The sequence below is a fragment of the Molothrus aeneus genome, unplaced genomic scaffold (assembly GCF_037042795.1).
Source record: "Molothrus aeneus isolate 106 unplaced genomic scaffold, BPBGC_Maene_1.0 scaffold_35, whole genome shotgun sequence".
Lineage (NCBI taxonomy): Eukaryota > Metazoa > Chordata > Aves > Passeriformes > Icteridae > Molothrus > Molothrus aeneus.
In genome coordinates, this window is record NW_027099016.1 from 267,617 (window position 1) to 286,812 (window position 19,196).

The 19,196-nt window shown below is 56.0% G+C and overlaps 2 protein-coding genes across 2 annotated transcripts; one reads left to right on the forward strand and one right to left on the reverse strand.

Moving 5' to 3' along the window:
- The first annotated feature begins 307 nt into the window (after positions 1-307).
- Positions 308-1,320, forward strand: LOC136570678 (zinc finger protein 436-like). The gene has a single exon (XM_066571146.1). It carries the CDS (start codon positions 638-640, stop codon positions 1,298-1,300), a length of 663 nt encoding a protein of 220 aa, XP_066427243.1. The 5' UTR covers positions 308-637; the 3' UTR covers positions 1,301-1,320.
- Positions 1,321-6,394: 5,074 nt separating this feature from the next.
- On the reverse strand, positions 6,395-16,072 carry LOC136570685 (zinc finger protein 850-like). Its single transcript, XM_066571150.1, is given in 4 exon segments — positions 6,395-8,047; positions 8,049-9,108; positions 14,339-15,439; positions 15,928-16,072. Coding segments are annotated over 3 exon segments (2,271 nt in total). The 5' UTR covers positions 15,430-15,439; positions 15,928-16,072; the 3' UTR covers positions 6,395-7,927.
- Positions 16,073-19,196: the final 3,124 nt, after the last annotated feature.

The following is a 19,196-nucleotide window of genomic DNA, read 5'->3' on the forward strand; positions in this document are numbered from 1 at the left end:
TATCTTGGTGGTCCCTGAGAGGGTTTGTTTTTTTGTGGGTATATATGGATCTTGCAGGACCCCAAAGCTGATCCTCCTTTTGGGGATAATTAGGGGTCCTCATGGCAATCACCAGGTACTGGTAGGGAGAGGACATCGGTCTTGGGACCCCCCCAAAAGATCAGTGGAGTGGAACCTCAAGACCTCTGGAGTGGGAAAAGGTGAGAGGGGTGGTTCCAGACTCGGGTGAGACCCAGCAGCCTGAAGGGGGGAGGGAGGGGCCTGGGGTGTGGGGACCCCTGGGATCTGTGGAATCCTGGAGCAGAGAATCAGGGGAGAACGGAGCCCTGGGACCCTCAAAATCCCCTGAGTCATCTGTATGCAAGACTCCAGAGAGGGGGAGCTCCAGGAGCCACGGGACTCCCATCAGCTCAAGGAAGAGAAACCACCAAACCCCAGACTGAAGAGACAAGAGGGGCAGATCTCCTATGAGGGTCATTTTGGGAGCTATATCTTGGTGCTTTGCAGATTTTTTTGAACTCAGAATCCCTGGAGACTTCCAGAGGTGGTCCTCTGCAGGAGGAACCCCCAGCCCAAGGCTCTCACCCCTTGTTTTTTCCCCCCAAACCAGGATTTGTCATTCCCAAGCTGTGGACAGATGGAGAAGAAAAAGCCCCAGAGATCCCGCACGAGGAGGGGCTGCAAACCCAGCCCAGCGAGGTTTGAGGAGGAAGGAGCCCCCCTGAGCCAGGAAGGCGGCCGGAGATCCAGGCAGAGCTCAGAGCTGGTGGAGAAGCCTCAGGCTGGAGAGAGGCCCCACAAGTGCTTGGAATGTGGGAAGGGTTTCAGGTACAGCTCCCATCTGAGGGAGCACCAGGTGATCCACACAGGGGAAAAGCCCTACAAGTGTGGGGAATGTGGGAAGGGCTTCAGCAAGAGCTGCAACCTCATCAGCCACAGCAAGATCCATACTGGGGAACGGCCTCACACCTGCCTGGAATGTGGGAAGAGCTTCGTGCGGAGCTCCAGCCTGAGGGAGCACCAGATGCTGCACGCTGGGGAGAGGCCCTTCGAGTGTCCCCAGTGTGGGAAGAGGTTTCTGAGGCCATCCCGTCTCCTCCTGCACCAGCGCATTCACAGAGAGGAGAGGCCCTTCTGCTGCCCTGACTGTGGGAAGGGCTTCAAGCACAACTCCACCCTCCTGAACTGGCGCCTGCACACTGGGGAGAGGCCCTGGGAGTGCCCCGAGTGTGGGAAGAGCTTAGTGCGCTGTTCCAGCTCCACCCCCCATGGAGCATCCACGGTTGATGATCCCCAGTGACCCCATTTGGGCAGAGCCCTGGTGATCCATGATCCTGATGATCCCTGCTGGGTGTGGGGAAGGTGTTAGAGAGATTTCTTTCCCTTCTCCTTGTGCTGCTGTGATTTGGTTGGTAATAAATTCCCTCCGTGTGCCCAGGCTGGGTCTGTTGTGCCCATGCTGGTGCTCAGGGCAGAATCCCTCCCGTTCCCTCTCAGCCTCCCCAGTGCCCACTTTGGGGCCGGGCCGTGCCCCAGTGCCGGCTCAGGGGCTGCTCCAGGCTGACGTGCAGCCTGGCAGCTGGAGGTGACCCCACACTGAGGGGGGTTTCCAGCAGCACCAGGAGCTGGTAGGTCCAGTCCCCATTGGGGACCACATCAGTAGCCAACACAGAGCTCCTGCTGGCCCTGGAACCACCTCACCTGGATGGCAGCAGGGTAGAAATCCATCACGGAGCAGAGCAGGCAGCCGGGACCGGGCTGGGAGCTCGAAGGGGGCACCAGCGAGATGGACACGCTGGGGGGCACTGGGAGAGAGCAGGGACACACTGGGATCAGCTGGGGGAAACTGGGAGAGAGAGGGGAGGGGTGGAATGGCCTTGAGAGGGACTGGGAGTGCACTTCGAGAACTGTGGAGCACTGAGAGAATGGGTGAAGGTCTCGGAGGGAAATTAGAAGTTCTGGGAATGGACTGGTATTGAACTGGGAAAGAGATGAAAGTGACTGGGAGGGAGTTTGTGGACACTGAGGGGGCGGCACTGGGAGGAACTGGGAATGGCGTGCGCGGCACTGGGAGGCCGAGTCCAGAGCGGGGCACTGGGGGCTGCGGGTGTGCCCGGCAACTGATGAGTCATCAGAGATCCGCGCTCTGATTGGCTGAGGGGCGGCAGCACAACGCGCGGCTGAGACGGACACGCGGGGGGGCACTGGGAGTGACTGGGAATGGACTGGGAGAGCCACGGGAGCCACTGGAACGGAGAGGAGGCCGCGGGGACGGTCACAAGGAAGGCTGAGGGCTCTGGGGTGATTCCCAGGGAGGTTATGAGGGGACATGCTCGGGCCCCTCTCTATGCCCCAGGAGCTGCGGGCAGGAAAATCCAGGAGTGAAGCACCCGACACCCCAGACTGCCGGAGCCCTGCACCCCTGCGCTTCCTAAACGATTTCAGGGCTGTGCCAGAGCCAGCAGCCAGCCCTTTGTCATCTCAGTCACCCTTGGCTGTCACCCCCTGAGAAACCCAAACCCCATCAGTGCCCGGCTCTGATGTGAGTCCATCCCATGGGCAGCACCCCCCTCACCCGACTGCAGCCCCGGGGCCACTGTGCCACAGGGTCAGTCCTGCCAGGACAGGCAGCTCCAGCGGGAGCCCCTCCGGCCACGGGGTTCCCACGGGGTCACAGCCACCTCTCAGGCACCCCCCTGCACCAGGGGGCTGGTCCAGGGACTGTGGGGAGAACTCTGCATCCAGCACCTCCGTCTTTAGAACCACCAGGGAATTGCTCTGCTGGACACTGAGGACACTTCCAGCAGCTTCTCTCAGAGCCCGCCCCACTACCACAACCAGTTCATACAAACGCAATACATTCCAAAAAATGGAGTCCCAGATATCCAAGAACTCGGATGCGCCCCAGAATGGGGATGGAGATGTCCAGGGACTCAGGTGTGCCCATAAATGAGGCCCCAGCTGAGGGCATTCTCTGCTTGGCTGAGTGCTGCCTGAGGGCTGGGGCTGCAGAAGGGGGGACGCCCTCCTCCTGCGGGGGAAGCCCCACAAGCCCCTCGGAACCCCGGAGCTGGGCTGGTCCTGCCAGAATGCCGGGAGCCACCAAAACTGCTCCATCCCTGCCCTCTGCAGCTGCACAGGGAGAGGAAATACAAGGAAAGGCCCAGAAGCTGAGAAGGAATGGGAGAGATCCTGCCCTGAGCACCAGCATGGGCACAAGAGACCCGGCCTGGGCACAGAGAGTGAGTTTATTACCAACCATATCACAGCAGCACAAGGAGAAGGGAAAGATATCTCTCCAACACCTTCTTCCCACTGAACACAGATCCCCAGGATCACAGAACACCAGGGCTCTGCCCAAATGGGGTCACTGGGGATCATCCGACACGGATCCTCCCATGGGGGATGGAGCTGGAGCAGCGCACAAAGCTCTTCCTGCACTCGAGGCACTCACAGGGCTTCCCTTAGTGGCGCCTCCGTTGGTGTTGGGTCAAGTGAGAGCTCTGTGAGAAGCCCTTCCCGCACTCCCCAAGCCTGTAGGGCCTCTCCCCAGTGTGGATCTTGTGGTCCTTAATGCGGTGGGAGTTCTTGCTGAAGCTCTTCCCACATTCCAAGGCCCAGCAGGGATGTTCCTTGGTTTGGATCTCCTGATGCCAGATCAGGTGGGAGCTCTGGCTGTAGCTCATTCCACATTGCAAGCACTTGTAGGGTGTCTCAGCTTGAGAGATGATTTAAAAGAGGACACTCTGGAGTGAGTGTTGTCCCCTCTACAGGGTTCCAATTATCCCTTTCCACCAACAGGATATGAATGCTAATAAGTGAAATTTAAAAAAACAAAAAAAAAACAACCAAACAAAAAAAAAAAAAAAAAAAACCACAACAACTCCGACAGTTTATTAACAAACAGAATGCCCACAAGGCAAGAATATTAATTTTTAAAAGTAAACAACTGCTAGATATTAAATTGTCAGCCCTTAGTCCCCCCACACACTCTGGGATGAAAGACCCAAAATGCCAGAGAAATCACCGCTCGCGACACGGGGTACAGGCGGCACCGGCTTCTCCCGCAGGGGAAAAGCCGACCAGGGGCCGTCCCGAAGGAGATGAAAGCCCGGGGCTCGCCCGGCGTTGGGCTCCTCCCCAGCCGGGCTCCGCGGGCACGGTCCCGGCAGCTGAAGCAGCGGCGCTGCAGCCTCGGGCTGTTTTCTCTCCCGGCTCGGCCCGGCTCGCAGCGGCTTTGGGCGGCAGCGGCGCCGCTCCGCTCCTGCCCGCGCGGAGCCCCCGGGCTGCGGCACAGCCGCTGCTCAGTTCCTCCAGGCACTCCGAGGCTCGCGCTGCAGCCTCTCCCAACCAAGGAAAGGGAAAATCCTTTCTTTGCCTGGCCCAAAAAAGCTTTTCAGCCACACAGAAAACCACGGGGCACAGAGAGAGCCGCGGAAAACCCGAGCAGCGAGGCTTCAAAACGCCCGCGCAGCGAACAAGGAGCCGCTCCCGCCCCGGCCCCACACACGGCCCGTCCCGGCTCCCGGGGGTTAAAGACACAATAACCATTCTTTGGGCACAAAGCATGGAATGTGCCATCACAGCAACTCACTCCGAGACAATTGCATATACAATAATTACAGTTCTCTAGCTATCTATCTATCTATAAAAGCACGTACTGAACTCTGGATACAGCAATGTGCACCAGGACAGGAGTGGAGAGGCTGAACGGACACCAGGGGAGATGGGGAATGTACGGACAGAGCAAACCCTCCAAGGGCTTTAACCTGACTCCCAGCTTTTCCGTGTTTCAAGGGCTTTGACTGCTGGATTTGAAAGAACTGGGATCTCACCGTGAAAAGCAGAGCAGTCTGGAACCAGACACTGCTGTTGGAGTCAAAGTCTGGACTTGTGACATCTCAGTTTTGAAAATACATTGAATAAAAAACTCCATTACCCACAACCTTTCCCAGCCCATCCCTCCGGATATATAACAAAAAGTGATTAATCTCATTTTAAAGGGAGAAAATATTGTAAAATGGATGTAAAAAATGTTCCCTCATAAAAACTCACATTGAGAAAATACAGAATAATGAAGTGTGTCTAGAAAAACGTGCTGTCATTTCTCAGGTGTTCTCAGGCTCAGAGTCAGCTCAGAGCCGGGCTCTGTCTCCCAGGTGCCCGAGTCCCCGGGCCAGCTCTGAGCAGCCTCTCTCGGCTCTCCAGCCCGGCTCTCCCCGGCTGTGCCCCGGGCAGGCACTCGGTGTTTCCGTGCTGCCCCTGCCCCGCTCAGCTCCCCGTGCCCTGCCAAGGCGCCCAGGCTGCGCTCGGTGCCCCCGGGTGTCCCTGAGCGAGGCAGGGCCGAGCGCCGGTGCCCCGGCAGAGCCCTGAGGGACCCCCCTCGGCCCCGGCCTCCCGCGGGACACGGAGCCACTGCCCGCACGGCCCCGGCACGTCCGGCCGGCCAATTCCTGCTCCCCCAACAGCCCGGGCTGCAGCCCCGGGGCTCTGCAGGGCGGGGCTGCGGCTGTCGCTGGCACCGTGGCCAAAGCCTGCCAGGACTCTGGGCACCGCAGGGGCTGCAAGGCCACAGGGCCGGGGCTGCTCCGTGCCCCTTCCAGTCTGTCCCTCTGCTGCTGGGTGCCGGGTGTGGCCCTTTGTGACACGGGCCCGTGTCAGGGCCCTCGGTGATGTGAGACATGGTGGGGCAGTCATGAATCAGAGTTGTAGGAGCGTTGGGGGGTAGGATGGTCAGGACGGATGGAGACGAGAGATCTCTGCAGCCAGGTTGTGGAACTTGTGGTTTATTGCAAAGGGCCTGGGGGCAGGGCCCTGCTTGGAGCTGCCAGCCACAGATCAGAGCAGGCCTGAGAGAAGAGAGGGGTAGAGAGGATGAGACGGTAAGAGAGTAAGAGAGGCAAAAGAGTAAAAGGGGTAAGAGAGTGAGGTTCCTGTTACAATACAATAAATCTTCTTCTGTGTTGAATATTCTGATTCTCACTAACCAATCTAGTACAATATACAAATCCTAGAGCATTTACATACAGCCGATAAGAATCATTACATTACCATAATGTGTTTCCTTTTAAACCCTAAAAACTCCTCTTTGGACCCCTTCTGCCAAGCTGGCAGGGTCTGCTCCGACCCTTGGACCTGTCTGCAAGCAGAGGGTATTGTTTTATCAAAAGGGGATTACCTTCAGCTGGCCACACCATTGTTTTCCCGTTATTCAGTAACTAAGGGATCTCAAAGCTTGCTTTCATTTCAATCTTGCTTACAGTTTCTATATTCTCAAAATCTTTTGCCAGACAATCATATTTATAAGGCTTTCCTGTTTCATCTTCCCCAACTAGAGTGTTTGAGATTGCTTAAAAATCAGTGGCAAGGGCATGAGCAAAAGTCAGATTTCATGTTTAGCAACAAAGCACAATAAATTTATTGGCAAGATTCACTCTACTGCCTACAGGACAGCTAAGGCACAAGGGAAAACAAGTAACAACAAAACCAAACAAAATCCAGTCAATCAAAACAGAAATGCACTGAGAACTCTCTAAGAGAGTATGAGTGGATGTGTGTTGTGTTTAGGTGCATGGGACAAAAGACAGTTTGGGCAGGGATTAAAAGGAACAAGGCCTAAAAGTTAACAACACTGAGCAGCACTTCAAATTCTACCTTAATTTATAACCTAACTTATACCTTACAGCTAGCAATTCAACAGAGCAATAACACTCAGCATTTAACCTAACTTACAGCTATAACTTCCACATTCTATTTAGAAACATAACAGAAAAACAACACTTAACTTATAACTTACATTTAACAACTGAGCAAAAGAACAATACTTAGCAGCATTTAAGTAAGTTCATAACTATAACTGAACCTTGCTTACAGGCCTAACTTAGATATCCAAGGTACTTACACATCTAAGAAAGCATTATTTCTCCCAGATTTCCTATGGCATATGTGCAGGAGCACACACACAAACAGAAACAGTCAGTGCAAGCAAGGTATCTGTGAAAAATTCCCCTCGGAGGTCACAGAAATCCTCCCTTCAGATGCTTTTGCATCTCCCGCTGTGTGAAGGTTGGGGCCTTGAGGAGTGAGGGTGTCAGCCCAGGACACGTTTCAGTGATCCTGCAGGGAGAGCAAACCCAAGGGTTTGCTGGCTCTGAGAGGCCCCCTCAGAGGGAGACTGAGGGTCACAGCCCACAGTGGCCCAGGAGAGCTCAAAGGGTCTCCTTTTGGACCTCTATTGATAGGGCCACAAGAGAGTGGGCTTCAGTCACAAGGATGTTTCATTCCAGCCACAGTTTGGCTTGGCACTTCCTCTAAAAGTGTGAGAAAGGAATGTTGTGCCATTCAGGCAAGAGGAATATTTTCCAAGGCTGGCCATAAGGAAAACAGGAGCCTTTTAGCAGTTCCTGGGAGCGGACAATATTTCTGATAAGCTTGGAAAGAGCAAAACCCAGGTGCTGTTTCCAAGGACAAGACCTAACAAGCATTTCTCAGATCACACTGCAGCCTGGAAAGGAGGAGGGGGCAATGCACCACCACACTGGGATCTCAGGGGTGCCCATGGCCTGGGTGATGCTGCCTGATGTCAGCCACCCACCAAAGCCACTCTGTCCCTGCCTCCCACAGCTGCACAAGGCAGAGAATATTTAACCAAGAATTCCTGTTTAAGACGGGGAGAGATCCCTTACTAAATACCAAAATGGGCATCAGAGACCCAGCCTGGGCACAGGGAGGGAATTTATTACCAACCAAATCACACCAGGACAAGGAGAGGGGAAAGAAATTTCTCCAACACCTTCCCTCCACACAACAGGATCTTGAGGACCATGAATAACCAGAGCTCTGCCCAACGGGGGTCACTGGGCATCATCCAATGCTGCTCCTTCCATGGGGAATGGAGCTGGTGCAGTGCACGAAGCTCTTCCCACACTCAGGGCCTCTCCCTGGCGTGGATGTGCTGGTGCCTCATGAGGTGGAAGTTGCGGTTAAAGCCCTTCCCACATTCCAAGCACCTGTAGGGCCGTTCCCCAGTGTGGGTTGTCTGGTGGTGGATGTGGTCTGGAGCTATGGCTGAAGCTCTTCCCACATTCCCCACATTCATAGGGTCAATCCCCAGTGTGGATTCTCTGGTGCTTAATGAGGTCGGGGCTCCAGCTGAAGCTCTTCCCACATTCCAAGCATTCATACGGCCATTCACGTTTTCCGGTGTGGATCTTTTGGTGGTTGATAATGTGAGAGCTCTGTCTGAAGCTCTTCCCACATTCCTCACATTTGTAGGGCCGTTCCCCAGTGTGGGTCTTGAGGTGTTTGTTGAGGTTGGAGTTCCGGTTGAAGCTCTTCCCACATTCCTCACACTTACCGGGCCGTTTCCCAGTGTGAATGTTCTGGTGCTGGATCAGGTCGGAGCTCATGCTTAAGCTCTTCCCACACTCCCCACACTTGTAGGGCTTCTCCCCGGTGTGGATGCCACGATGGCTGACCAGGTGGGAGCTGCGGCTGAAGCCCTTCCCGCAGTCGGGGCAGTGGAAAGGCCTCTCCCCTGTATGTGTTGGCTGATGTTGCAGGAGTTTCTTGGTGGTCCGAAACCTCTTCCCACACTCGGGACACTCGTAGGGCTTCTCCCCAGTGTGGATGCGCCAGTGGACATTTAGGCTGGAGCTCCGTCTAAAGCTCTTCCCACACTCCAAGCCCTTGTAGGGCCATTCCCCGGTGTGGCAGCACAGGTGCCTGATGAGGTGGAAGTTGCGATTAAAATGCTTCCCACATTTCAAGCACTGGTAGGGCCTTTCCCCAGTGTGGGTTGTTTGGTGCTGGATGAGTCTGGAGCTCAGGCTGAAGCTTTTCCCACATTCCCTACAATCATAGGGCCGTTCCCCAGTGTGGATCTTGTGGTGCTTGTTGAGGTCCGAGCTCCACCTGAAGCTCTTCCCACGTTCCATGCACTCATAGGGCTTTTCCCTACTGTGGATCACCTGGTGCCGAGTCAGGTGGGAGCTCTGTCTGAAGCTCTTCCCACAATCCAAGCAGGTGTAGGGTCGTTCTTCAGTGTGGATCACCTGGTGCCGGATCAGGTTGGAGCTCTGGATGAAACCCTTCCCACATTCCAAGCACCTGTAAGGCTTCTCCCCACCATGAGGCTTCTCCACCAGCTGTGAGCTCTGGCTGGATCTCCGGCCGCCTTCCTGGCTCAGGGAGGCTCTTTCCTCCTCACAGCTCCCTGGGCTGGGTTTGCAGCCCCTCCTCATGTGGAATCTCCAGGGCTTTTCCTCCTCTTCCAGCCGGCCACAGCTTGGGAATGACAAATCCTGGTTTGAGAGGAAAAACAAGGGCTGAGTGCCTTGGCATGGGAGTTTCTACTGCCCAAGTCCATCTCAGGAAGTCACTGGGCATGTTGTGTCCCTAAAACTCTTTAAACTACCAAGATTCAGCCCAAAAAATCCTCCCAGGAGTTCCCCCTCTGTGATCTTCACACTTTGATGTTTCATGGGTCCCCCTTCCTGTGCTGATGGGGGTCCTGTGACTCTTGCTGTCCTCCCTCTCCAGGGTCTCGCTTAGGGATGATCCGGCGATCCCACAGGCCCCTGCCCTCGCTCTGCCTGCAGCGACCACCTGCGCCCCTCCCCATCCCCCAGGAAAAAACCCCAAGCCGCTGTGGACCCCCATTATCCACCAAGGGGCATTTGCGGTTTAGCCTGGGGCTCCTCCAAGGTCCAAATAGCCACAACCCCCAGAAAACCCGCCAAGAACCCCCCGCTATATCTGGGGCGAGCTTCCCCTCCCAACTCGCCCGCAGCATACGGGGGGAGTGGGGACATGCTCCAGGGGCCGAAGCTGCTGCGGACGCAGCGGGCTCTGGGACCGAGAATTCCCGGCTCTTCCTTTTCCGTTTTCTGCTCCTCCTCTTCTTCTCTCCCTCTTCTTCCTCCCGCTGCTCTCCCGTCTCTTTCTCCACTGCTCCTCCCGCTCCTCCTCGTTCGTAACGCCGCCTCAGCGGGGCTGGGGGGACACGGGACCCCCCCAAAGTCAGCGGAGCGGGGACGGAGCGGGGGGTCCCGGCCGGGCCCGAGCCTACGGGGAGGGGCTGCGGCCTCCGCCGGCTCAGGAGCTCTGTGGGCAGAGAAAAGGGGGTGACACCGGGCTGGGGGGAGCACACACACTTTGGGGGATGGGGGACACGACCCCCAGAACCCCCCCTCACCTGCTTGCACAAGTGGAAGCTGAGCCCCAGCGCCAGGAAGACGAAGCCCAACACGGAGACCCCGATCCCCGTCAGCATCTTGGGGGAGCTTTCAGTGACTGCTCGTGGGCAGGATCCCGAAACGGCGGCGGCTGCCCCGAAGGGTCCGGGACGGAATGTGACAGGCTGGGATGGACTGGGGCAGACTGGGACACCAGGATATACCTGGGCCAGGACACCAGGGTATACCAGCGGGACCAGATTTTGGGCACCAGGGATCATACTGGGATATACTGGGACCACATTGAGGGCTACTGCAAACATGCTGAGGGCAACTGGGTGTTTCTGGGATATAGTGGGCATGATTGGGATCATACTGGGACTGACTGGAGCCATAGTAGTGGTGAAAAGGCACAATTGGAGTAATGCAGGAGGCAGCTGGGATCCTATTGGGAGCAGCTGGCCCATGCTGGAGTCATACTGGGACTGACAGGGTCATACTTGGAGTGACTGGTGTAGTACTGAGAGTGTCTGGAACCATAGTAGTGGTGAAAAAGCACAATTGGAATAATGCAGGAGGCAACTGGGATCACACTGGGAGCAACTGGTCCATGTTGTAATAGCGGGACTGACAGTGTCATACTTGGAGTGACTGAAATAATGTATCTGTGATTATCTGGGTGTGACTGGGATCATACTGGGGCTGACTGGACTCACACTGGGATCATGCTAGGAGGAACTGGGGCCATGATGTGGGCAAATGACATTCTAGGAGTGACTGGGACTGACTGGGCTCATACTGGAAGTGACTGGGGCCATACTGGACTCCTACTGGGAGGGACTGAGATTGGAAGGAACTATACAGGGCCAAACTGGGAGAAACTGGGACCATGTTTGGGACAACTGGGATCTTACTAGGAGTGACTGGAAACATAAAAGCTTGAATGGAGTTTCTATCCCGTGACATTCCTGGGGAGCAGTGGCAGCTCCACGCCCCCAGCCTGGGGGGTCAGAGCAGGGGGAACTTCTGGCAGCACCTTCGGGACACAGCTGAGGGCTGGGGGGCTCCTCCCCTGACTTCATTTTCTCTCCCCAATTCAAATCATCCCCTCCCATTCAAATCCCCTCCATTTACATTTTCTCCCCACAATAAAAGTTTCCTCACCCCAGTTAAACTTTTCTGCCTAATTAGGCTCTGAGCCCCCTCCCCACCCCCGGCTCCTCCCAGCAGGACCCGGCTGGGACCTTCTGGAAAGAGTGGAAAGAGTTAAAAAATTCATTATTATTTTCTTGGTTTCTGGGGGATTTTCCTGTGGCTTTCCTGCAAAAAGCCCTTCCTTTCCGGGTGAAGACTAAGGGATCCCCTCAGGCTCCCCTCCCTTTCCAGTCCCTTTTCCAGCTCTTTTCCTCAACTGACCCAAATCTGCAGATTTTGGGGACTGGGAGGGGTCGCTCTGCTCAGGAGTCTTGGAGGTGTCCCCAGGGAGACCCCGAGGCCCCAGCGCAGTTCCCTCCGGCCCCTTGGAGCATTTGGAATCTCCAACTCTCAGCCAGTACTTCCCCTGGGATTCAATCCCCCCTGCAGGGTTTTCCCGCAGACCGGCTTTATTTCCAGAGGGTTTTGTGGTTTCCCTTGGAGCCAGGCCCTGGTGGCACCGGAGCGGCCACGGGTGAGAGGGTAAATAGACAATAAACACGGGATTATAAAAAAAAAAAAAAAGAAAAAGCAAAGAAGTTAAACGTATCTAAAATAAAATAAAATAAAATAAAATAAAATAAAATAAACTCCGAAAAATAAAAAGTAACGGCAGAGCTTTTTCTGCTGGGACTTTGGGTTTTTTGTCCACGTTTCAAGCTGGTTCTGAGCCAGAAACCAGTGACTGGGAGAGACATTGCTGCTGAAGGGCCTGATATTGCCAAAACTAAAGTGCCGAGTATCAAGTAACACCTTGAGATTACGAAAGTCTCAGCATCCACGTTGGATTTCCTCGTTTCAAGATGAAAGCTCAGCTCCACATGGGGCCGGTCCCTGCTCTGTCCAGCGGGGTCCCCCCAGCCCGTGCGGTCCCTCCTGGGCTCGGCCCTGAGGTTCGTGCGGGGCAGGAGCGGCACAAGGAGCGGTGGCAGGGGCTCAATCCCGTCCGGAGGAAGAAGAGGAAGAAGAGGAAGAAGAAGGGGCTGGGGCCGCCTGCGGTGTCCGATCGCCGTGGAACAGCGGCGGGCGGGGCCCTTTGATGCCAATTTCCTGTCACAGCCCCGCCCTGAGGTGCTGACTCAGGGTCTTGTGCTTGATGCCTTGGGGCGGATTCCAGTGAAAGGACTTAGAAGGACTGGTTTGTATAAAACCAGAAATGTTTATAAAAGGCACGAGCCCTGCTGAGCTTTGCAGCCCAGGAAATCCCACTTGGGAGAGTTTTGCTCTCTGTTCATGACGTGGTTTGAGCGCAGCAGAGAGCAGAGCCAGGAAACGTCGCCGCCCATTTGTGCAGGCGGTTGTTGTGCAGCGACAGTGCTTCCACATCCGCCCCCGCTGGCTCCCGCATCCTCCACCTGAGCATCTCTCCCGGCCCCCAGGTCAGAATTTGATGGCTTCCCTCTGACAGATCCAGTGCGAAGCCGAGCCGCAGTCCTGAGGAATGATTCTGTTGTCACTAACCGCCCCACAATCGCCAGGTTGCTCCCTGGGATCCACCTGAAACCTGCAGGTGCAGGAGGGAGCCCGGGTCACCCCTGGGCGTCCCTCGGGGGACAGGAGGGTGCCCCCATTGGCCCCAGCGCTGCCTCCGGTGCTCGCTGGGGCCGGTCCAGGCGGGAGCCGTTCAGCCACGCCCGGCCCGTCCGGCCGCGGGCACTGAGAGCCCGATCCAGAGGTAGCGCAGGGCTTCTGCAGGGTTTCATTCAGGAGTTCCTGGGGGAGAGGAAGAAGTGGTGACACTGATGGGCCATGGATAGTCCCCCCAAAATGGGCTCTGTCATCCACGCCCGGGGCAGCCCCATGGCCCCCACGGCAGCTCCAAGGCTCCTCCAGCCGGGATGGAACGTGGCACGGGGAGCAGGGGAAGGGACGGGGCTGCCGGCGCCAGGGGAACACGAGGGACACCGGGGGCACTTCACAAGCATCTAATGCAAAAGATAAAATCATAAGGAAGGCAAAAGGAACAGCACCTGCGTCACCATAGCACAGGGCCACACGAGGACATGTCCCACTGGAGTGCGGTGACGCTGGCCGGATGCTGGGCACCCACCAAAGCCGCTCTCTCACTGCCCTCCACAGCCGGACAGAGGAGACAAAATGTAACCAAGGGTTCAGGAGTTGAGATAAGGACCGGGAGAGATCCCGCATCAAACATCATCATGGGCAGAACAGGCTCAAAACTGGAGATATGAGTTGAATTTATTGGTTACAAACTGGGGACTAATAGAAGTAGTAGACTAGTAGAAGTAGATGAAAACCCCTTCAAAACACCTTCCCCCACCATTCCCTCCTTCCAGCTCTACCTCCTACTTCAACAGTCCAGGGAGACAGGGAATGGCGCCTTGCTCAGTTCATGCCCCGTGGCTTCTCCCTCTGCTCAGGGACAGGAATCATTTCCCTGCTCACTACTGGAGTGCCTCCCATAGGAAAGTTCCACAGGAACTTCTCCAACCTGAGTCCATCCCATGGGGCACAACCCCCCTCAAACTGCTACAGCGTGGGTCACTGTGCCCCGGGGTCAGTCCTGCCAGGACAGGCTGCTCCAGCGGGGCCCCTCTGGCCACGGGGTCACAGCCTCCTCTCAGACATCCTGGTGCTCCAGGGGGCTGCTCCAAGGGCTGCAGGGGGATCTCTGCATCCCCATGGATCTGCAGGGGCCATCAGTCTGCAATTCCCACTCTCAGTCTGCATCCCAACGGATGTTTCTGCCCCTACATTCATCCAGATGCCCATGAGGAGACAGGAAAATGTGGAGCACCCCCAGCCTGGACCACAGATCACCAGGGCTCTGCCCAACAGGGATCACCGGGGATCATCCAACGCGGATCCTCCCTTGGGGGATGGAGCTGGAGCAGCGCACGAAGCTCTTCCTGCACGTGGGGCACTCGCAGGGCTTCCCTTAGTGGTGCCTCTGTTGGTGTTTGGTCAAGTAAGAGCTCTTGGTGAAGCTCTTCCCACACTCCCCACACTTGTGGGGCTTCTCCCCAGTGTGGATGCGCTGGTGGATGGTGAGGGAGGAGCTGCGTTTGAAACTCTTCCCACAGTCGGGGCAGCAGAAGGGCCTCTCCTCAGTGTGTATTGGCTGATGATGGAGGAGATGGGCCCGGAGCCGAAATCTCTTCCCACACTCAGGACACTCATGGGGCCTCTGCCCGGTGTGGATCCTCTGGTGGCGGCTGAGGTAGGACATGAGCTTGAACCTCTTCCCACAGTCCTCACACTGGTAGGGCCGTTCCTCAGAGTGCAGGCGCTGGTGGTTGATGAGGTTGGAGTAGTCACTGAAGCTCTTCAGACATTTTCTGCACGTGTAGGGCCGTTCCCCTGTGTGAATTATCCGGTGGCGAATCAGACAAAAGCTATCGCTGAAGCTCTTCTCACATTCCAAGCATTTATAGGGCCGTTCCCCAGTATGGACCTTCTGGTGGCTGAGCAGGCTGGACTTGTGGCTGAAGCTCTTCCCACATTCCAAACATTCATAAGGTTGCTCTCCAGTGTGAATTCTCTGGTGGTGAATCAGGGCAAACCTCTCATTGAAGCTTTTCCCACACTCCAAGCACTCATAGGGCTTTTCCCCTCTATGGATCCTCCGGTGCTTGGTCAGATTGGAGCTCCAGCTGAACCTCTGCCCACACTCCAAGCACTCATAGGGCTTTTCCCCAGTGTGGATCCTCTGGTGCTGGAACAGGCTGGAGCTACACTTGAAGCTCTTCCCACACTCCAAGCACTCATAGGGCTTTTCCCCAGTGTGGATCCTCTGGTGCTGGAACAGGCTGGAGCTACACTTGAAGCTCTTCCCACATTCTCCACACTTGTGGGGCCATTCGCTTGTATGGATCACCTGGTGTTTCTTCAGACAGGAGTTGTAGCTGTAGCTCTTCCCACATTCCAAGCACTTGTGGGGCTTCTCCCCACCATGAGGCTTCTCCACCAGCTCTGAGCTCTGGCTGGATCTCCGGCCGCCTTCCTGGCTCAGGGGGACTCTTTCCTCCTCACAGCTCCCTAGGCTGGGTTTGCAGCTCCTCCTCGTGCGGAATCTCCAGGGCTTTTCCTCCTCCTGCATCTGGCCACAGCTTGGGAATAAAAAATCCTGGTTTAGGTGAAAAAACAAGATGAGAGTGCCTTGGGATGGGGGTTTCTACTGCCCAAGAACATCTCAGGAAGTCACTGGGTGTTTTGTGTTCATAGAAGTCTTCAAACTACCAAGATTCAGCCCAAAAACCCCTCCCAGGAGTTCCCCCTCTGTGATCTTCACACTTTGATGTTTCGCGGGTCCCCTTTCCCGTGCTGATGGGGATCCCCTGGCTCCTGCTGTCCCCCCTCTCTAGGGTCTCGCTTAGGGATGATCCGGCGATCCCACAGGCCCCTGCCCGCGCTCTGCCGGCAGCGACCACCTGCGCCCCCTTCCTTCCAAAAACCCCCAACCGGTCGTGGGCCCTCATTATCCACCAACGGGCATTTGCGGTTTACCTTTGGAATTCTCCTCTAAATATCCACCCCCCAAAAAAGCCCGCCAGGAACTCCCCGATATATTTGGGGCAAGCCCCCCCTCCCAGCTCACCTGCGAGATGAAGAGGGGGAGGGAGAGTAGGCGCTCCCGGGGCCTGCAGGGCCGCACACTCAACGGGGAGCACACCTCGAACGTTCTTCTTCTTCCTCCTCCTCTTCCTGCTCCTCCTCTTCCTCTCTCCCTCCTCTTCTCCCCGCTCCTCCCCCATCTTTCCTCCCACTCGTCCTCCTGTTGCTAATCCCGCCTCCTTCTCCTCTTCCTCTAATCCCGGCCCTTCTCAAGCTCCTTTGTCTTCCCGCCTCCTTCTCCTCCATCTCTTCTCGTGCTCCCCCTGGGCCCAGCGCCCGCGCTTTGTCCTCATGTCGGCTTCCACCTGTGCAAGAAGGTGACGGGGGTTTGGTTCCCGGGGGTCGTGTCCCCCCTCCCCGGAGCGTGTGCGCTCCCGCCGGGGCCCCCAGCCCGGTGTCACCCCCTTTTCTCTGCCCACAGAGCTCCTGAGCCGGCGGCGGCCGCAGCCCCTCCCCGTGGGCTCGGGCCCGGCCGGGAGCCCCCGCTCCGTCCCCGCTCTGATTTTGGGGCGTTCGTGTGTCCCCTCAGCCCAGCTGGAGCTCTGCCCCCACCCGGCTGCTCCCAGTGTTCCCAATAAAACTTCCCAGTTAAACCCAGTCCAGTTTTTTGGGGGGACTCGGGGGACCCCGCGGGGACTCGAGATTAGGAGGGGGCAGAACCGACACCGGGATGGATCGGGAATGGGGACCCCCGTGTGTCCCCCTGTGTATCCCCGCTGTGGGGGGCCTTGATAGGAACCCCAGCAGGGCACCCAGCGAACCCCGAAAGGCGCCAAGACCCTCCTAAGTCGCCCCACAGGCCCCAAGGACCCCCAAACCCCACAGAAAAATTCTACCGAAAAAAAAATCTGCGGAAAGCAGTCAGTCAGAGAAGGCGTTGAACATTTTTTTATTAAAACAGGGCGCTGGGCGCTGATGACTCCCCAGATGACAGGCCGGGCCCCAGAGCCCAGCGCTGCCCCAGCCCGACCTGCCCCAGCTCCATCCCGCCTCCTCCCGGGGGAAGCGACGGCGTTGAGATAAGGAGGGGGCAAGGCCCGGCGGGAGCAGGGGAAGGGATGGAGGAGGAGGAGGAAGGCAGAGGAAGGAACGGGAGAAGGACCAGAAAGAAGAGAAGGAGGTGGAATTGGGAAGGAGGGGAAGCGGGAGGAGACGGCGGAGGAGGAGTCCCCATCCCAAGGTGCTAACCCCTTGTTTTTCCTCTCAAATTAGGATTTGTCAATCCCAAACTGTAGCCGGATGGAGGAGGAGGAAAAGCCCCAGAGATCCCGCACAAGGAGTGGCTGCAAACCCAGCCCAGGAAGCTGCAGGGAGGAAAGAGCCCCCCTGAGCCAGGAAGGCAGCCGGAGATCCAGCCAGAGCTCAGAGCTGGTGGAGAAGCCTCATGGCAGGGAGAAGCCACACAAGTGCTTGGAATGTGGGAAGGGTTTCATCCAGAGCTCCCACCTGACACAGCACCAGATGATTCACAGTGGGGAAAAGCCCTATGAGTGCTTGGAATGTGGGAAGAGCTTCAGCTGGAGCCCCGACCTCATTAAGCACCAGAGAATCCACACTGGGGATTGACCCTATGAATGTGGGGAATGTGGGAAGAGCTTCAGCCATAGCTCCAGACCACATCCACCACCAGACAACCCACACTGGGGAACGGCCCTACAGGTGCTTGGAATGTGGGAAGGGCTTTAACCGCAACTTCCACCTCATGAGGCACCAGCACATCCACGCCAGGGAGAGGCCCTGAGTGTGGGAAGAGCTTCGTGCACTGCACCAGCTCCATTCCCCATGGAAGGAGCAGCATTGGATGATGCCCAGTGACCCCCGTTGGGCAGAGCTCTGGTTATTCATGGTCCTCAAGATCCTGTTGTGTGGAGGGAAGGTGTTGGAGAAATTTCTTTCCCCTCTCCTTGTCCTGGTGTGATTTGGTTGGTAATAAATTCCCTCCCTGTGCCCAGGCTGGGTCTCTGATGCCCATTTTGGTATTTAGTAAGGGATCTCTCCCCGTCTTAAACAGGAATTCTTGGTTAAATATTCTCTGCCTTGTGCAGCTGTGGGAGGCAGGGACAGAGTGGCTTTGGTGGGTGGCTGACATCAGGCAGCATCACCCAGGCCATGGGCACCCCTGAGATCCCAGTGTGGTGGTGCATTGCCCCCTCCTCCTTTCCAGGCTGCAGTGTGATCTGAGAAATGCTTGTTAGGTCTTGTCCTTGGAAACAGCACCTGGGTTTTGCTCTTTCCAAGCTTATCAGAAATATTGTCCGCTCCCAGGAACTGCTAAAAGGCTCCTGTTTTCCTTATGGCCAGCCTTGGAAAATATTCCTCTTGCCTGAATGGCACAACATTCCTTTCTCACACTTTTAGAGGAAGTGCCAAGCCAAACTGTGGCTGGAATGAAACATCCTTGTGACTGAAGCCCACTCTCTTGTGGCCCTATCAATAGAGGTCCAAAAGGAGACCCTTTGAGCTCTCCTGGGCCACTGTGGGCTGTGACCCTCAGTCTCCCTCTGAGGGGGCCTCTCAGAGCCAGCAAACCCTTGGGTTTGCTCTCCCTGCAGGATCACTGAAACGTGTCCTGGGCTGACACCCTCACTCCTCAAGGCCCCAACCTTCACACAGCGGGAGATGCAAAAGCATCTGAAGGGAGGATTTCTGTGACCTCCTGAAGCCCCTAAAACAGTTACTTTCAAGAGATGATGGGTTAAAGCATAGAATATAAAGCGGTTACGGGAAATATTCAATGTTAGGAAATCACATAGAGCAATAAATTGGGTAAGGTGTGGAACACAATGACAGGGAAAAGATAAGGACAGACAGTGATAAGTTCAGTGCATTTCAGAGCCAAGAAGAACTGCTGGGTAAGGCACGTTTAGGGCCAACATGTCAAATTGACCCTAAGACCCCTGCCAAGGCCTGGAGGCTAAGCCAACTACACCGGGAATTGACCAAATTTGGGGAGAGGTTCAAAAGTTTAAAGAGGAAGACTCCTCGAAGCTGATGAAGGCCGACCGGAACGACCCCTGAGAAGATCCTCAAAAGAGAAGTCCCCGCCCACGCTCCGCCTACACCACTCCCCATATGTATATGCATGAATATGATGTAATCCCAAACCTAAAATTGTATAAAAAGGTACGCTTTTGCTGTAAAGATTCAGAAATCCCATTTTAGGATTTCTCCGACGTCGTAATAAAATACCTCCTGCTTATTTGACTGAGTCTCTTAAGCAGTAATTTCTCGCCTTTTGGGGCAAAAATCGGC

Coding starts and splice junctions, on each gene's coding strand:
- LOC136570678 (XM_066571146.1), top strand. CDS start 638: ATGGAGAAGAAAAAGCCCCAGAGATCCCGCACGAGGAGGGGCTGCAAA.